The following is a 3,622-nucleotide window of genomic DNA, read 5'->3' as shown; positions in this document are numbered from 1 at the left end:
TTTTTTTTTTTTTTTTAAATACATCTACAAGCATATTTAATCGAAACGTATCAATTGACGATCTTGAAATATATCTTACATCGAGAATTGGACCATTGCAATAAGCACAACGCGGTGAAAAAAGATTATGATAATCGGGTTCGCAATAAGGATGTCCTTCTCTTTCAAAAAAGTTACGAGTACCCAATTCCTGATTGCAATGAGTACATGTGAAATGTTCAGGGTGCCAGGTTTTACCCAAGGCCGTGATTACCTAAATAAAAACGTAATTGTTAATAATAGAAACAAATTAATAAAGAAAAAAAAACACATAGATATATATAAAAAGAGAGAGAGAGAGAGAGGGTTGTGATTTCGTCTTCATTCACCTGTCCTACGATTGGTTTTTCGCAGGCATTGCAACATCCCTTTTGCGTAGTATTAACACCTTGACGGCTCATATCTGCCTGAAGATTTCCTAGCATAGAATCCAATTGATTCTGTTTGATTTGTGTTGCTGCTTGTGCTGTATGACTTTCACCGTGCTGCTGTTGCTGATAATGATGTGTGGATTGAGTTTCTGTAATGTGTATTCTCGTTTGTGGTGTACCCTCAGCCGGTGGCAACGGGCTTTGCGAACTTTTAGTAGCTTTATTTGGCTTAGCGTATGGAGAATCGGTCACCGTTTGATGTTGATGAGAACTGCTATTGATCTGGAAAATAAATGTGAGGGGGAAAACTATGAAAAATATACATATATATATATACTCTATTATAAATTTTATTATTATTCTTTTCCTTTCCCTATATATATATATACTTGGAATTTAAATGATTATTTCTGTCTCGTGTATGTATGTGTGTTGTCTTTAATTATGATTTATGATATTCATTACCAAAAAAAGAAAAAAAAAGAAAAACAATCTCGATCTTGGAAGCTTCCACAAAAGCTTAAAATTAATATGATTGAAATGAGAAAATGTATGTCAAGGTAGGATTTGTCTAGGTATATTGAAACGTAAGAAAGAGAGAGAGAGAGAGAATAAAAAAAAAGAAAGAAAGAAAGAGAGAAGAAAAAAGGGAGGAAGTGTTGTTTAGATCCTCACTGTAGGAGATGTCGAGTGTTACAGGCGAGCTTGCAGACTGACCGAGAAGCTTTCGGCAGCTTCTTGGATCACTAGACATCTCTCCTCTCCTCACCCCTTCTTCTTCTTCTTCATCTTCTTCTTCTGCTACTTCTTCTTACCCACCTTCCCCCCTTATATTTTCCCTACCTCCTCACGTAGAAATACAGAAAATCAAGAGAAGTGGAGAAAAGGGGACGCCAAAAGAGAAGAGAAGAGTAAAGTAAAGTAGAGAGAGAGAGAGAGAGAGAGAGAGAAAGAGAGTAGTGTAGGAGATGAAGAGAGTAAACGGTTAGGTAGGTAGGTAGGTAATTCTACTGGTCTGGTGGATGGTGGAATGAAAGTTATTTTGGTAACTCGGGGAGCCAAGAATGGGCAGGAGTAGTAGGTTTTGAACATCATCACTGTTTTCTGATTCTGCAGTGAATTGGTAGAATGTGAATAGCCCGCGCATATTATTACATGTCAAGTCTTTAAAAACAAAAAGGAAAAAAAAAAAGAAAAAAAAAAAAAGAAGAGTAAAGAAAGGAACAAAGGAAAAAATCAAATAACAATAGATTGAGATTTCTGATAGTAATAAGTAGAGTAGTATAAGGTAATACTATTGTTCACTTTGTTACTTTAAGAATCCTTGACAATTGATCTGAATTTTCTGCATCATCAGCTACGTCCCAACCTTCTTTCCTCATTCCCTCTCCAACACCCCACCCCACCCTACCCCATCCCCTTAAAGTAACCATCACCTTCTTCTCGTCTCTTTATTTTAAGAGTCAAATAAGTTATACCTTGAACTCGGAAAGGGAGGCCATCAAATCGTCGAGCTCTTTCGTTGCGTTACTGGCTGTATGACCGTTGGCATAACTACGTTGTTGAATCTCGGATCGATTCAAGGAACCATGCTGACTCGAAGGGTAACCATCATAGACTGGTTGAATTTCTGTTGAAGTTTCTTTTATGGTGACCTTGACTCTACCATCGCTGGGATATTCCCTGATAATTGTACAATAATTGTTTTCGTTTTTGTTTATTTTTTTTCTGCTTTTCTCGGTTGGTTTTTGCTTATTAAGCGCATTCGATATACATTTTTTTTTCATGAATATCTAATTTTCTCTTTTCATTTTTGTTTTTTTTTTTATTATTATTATTTTTTAATGGAAATTTGTACTCACCCATTAGGCACCGCTGTGTTAAGTTCTTCGAGCAAAGCATCGACGGTTGGGCGAGGGGCTGACATACTACTCGGTGAACGAAGCATCGGACTAGTTGTACCCCCATTAACACCCCCCGTTGATACATGACTGTCTAAAAAGGACGAGTATTGTTAATCGAATTTAGTTATTTTCCCTGAGGTTCTTTTCTTGGATAATATTTTTGAAATATTGTTTTATGTACATATTTAATTCTTAATTATTATTTTAATAACTAATTGTGTGTGTGTGTGTGTGTGTATGTGGGTATTAAAAAAAATATACAAATAATTTTCTATATGTTATTTATAGTATTGTAAGAAAAAATTATAATATTAAAAAATATATTCAATATAAAATAATCAAAGAATAAAAACTAATAATAATTAATTGTTCATATAATATTCAATATATTAATCGAATCTCAATATTCAATTAGTTTAAAATTAAATAATTAATCAATATTTAATAGAATATAATCGAATTTTAAAATGAATAATAATTAATTTATTTTCTCGAGATATTATATATATATTAATAAAATTGTTTAATAAAACAAACCTCTATCTTGATAATGCGAATTGTAACGAGCATTGCTCAAATCTTGAAGCAACGTGTCCAATTCCGAAAGATTATTGTTCAAAGACGGCATCTTCCCACCGGTGTTTGGATTTTGTGTATAAGTTGTACTCGATGATTTTGTAATGGTCTCCTCGATGGCTTCACGATTTTGATAAGTCGGCTGTAATATTTGTAATAATTTCCAACGTAAAACACGACTACTAAATGTTTTCTCCTTTTTTTTTTTTTGTTACTTTTTCTCGATCAAATTTCCAGAAAACCATTTTTCTTTTTCTTTCGCGTGTGTTAGTGTCCTTTTAAAAATACTTTCTTTAAAAAAAAACAAACCAACACATCACGCCCCTAATCCCCATCCCCCACCTCCCACTCCAAAGAAAAACAAATATACATAAATGTGTGCGCATACGTTTCTGTATGCATGCATGCATGTATCCGTGTATGTTTATACGTATATCTCACGAACCAGAAGATATAAATATATATTTATATGTGCAAAAATGTTATGACTTGTCCGTGACGAATTTTCGTCAGATGTGAAAAAGTGATTCATCTCGATGATAAATCATAGAGAAATGATTAAATTCGTACAACGTGAGATTTTCTTCTATGCTCTTGACTCAATTATTTTTCAGTATAATGTAAAAATTATATATGCAATAATATTAGTAGTAGATATGTATATATATATTAATATGATCGATTCAATAATTTTTTGATACATAAAAGAAATTGTATATTAAAAATTTCATA

General features: G+C 33.1%; 1 protein-coding gene across 7 annotated transcripts in view; it reads right to left on the bottom strand.

The window, feature by feature from the left end:
• Positions 1 to 79: 79 nt before the first annotated feature.
• LOC106789544 (paxillin) overlaps positions 80 to 3,622 on the bottom strand; it is a gene marked incomplete at its 3' end in the record, with an annotated part of 23,586 nt that continues 20,043 nt past the window's right edge. For 6 of the 7 annotated variants that reach the window (XM_014753897.1, XM_014753870.1, XM_014753888.1 and 3 more), the window contains 5 exon segments: positions 80 to 253; positions 369 to 692; positions 1,889 to 2,093; positions 2,273 to 2,405; positions 2,852 to 3,032. In XM_014753897.1, the coding sequence (XP_014609383.1) occupies positions 80 to 253; positions 369 to 692; positions 1,889 to 2,093; positions 2,273 to 2,405; positions 2,852 to 3,032 (1,017 nt within the window). 7 annotated transcript variants of the gene reach the window in all.

This window comes from Polistes canadensis, unplaced genomic scaffold (assembly GCF_001313835.1).
Source record: "Polistes canadensis isolate GaletaPanama2010 unplaced genomic scaffold, ASM131383v1 scaffold_6, whole genome shotgun sequence".
Lineage (NCBI taxonomy): Eukaryota > Metazoa > Arthropoda > Insecta > Hymenoptera > Vespidae > Polistes > Polistes canadensis.
Note: the sequence above shows the minus strand (reverse complement) of the source record. Positions and strands in the feature narration are given on the sequence as shown.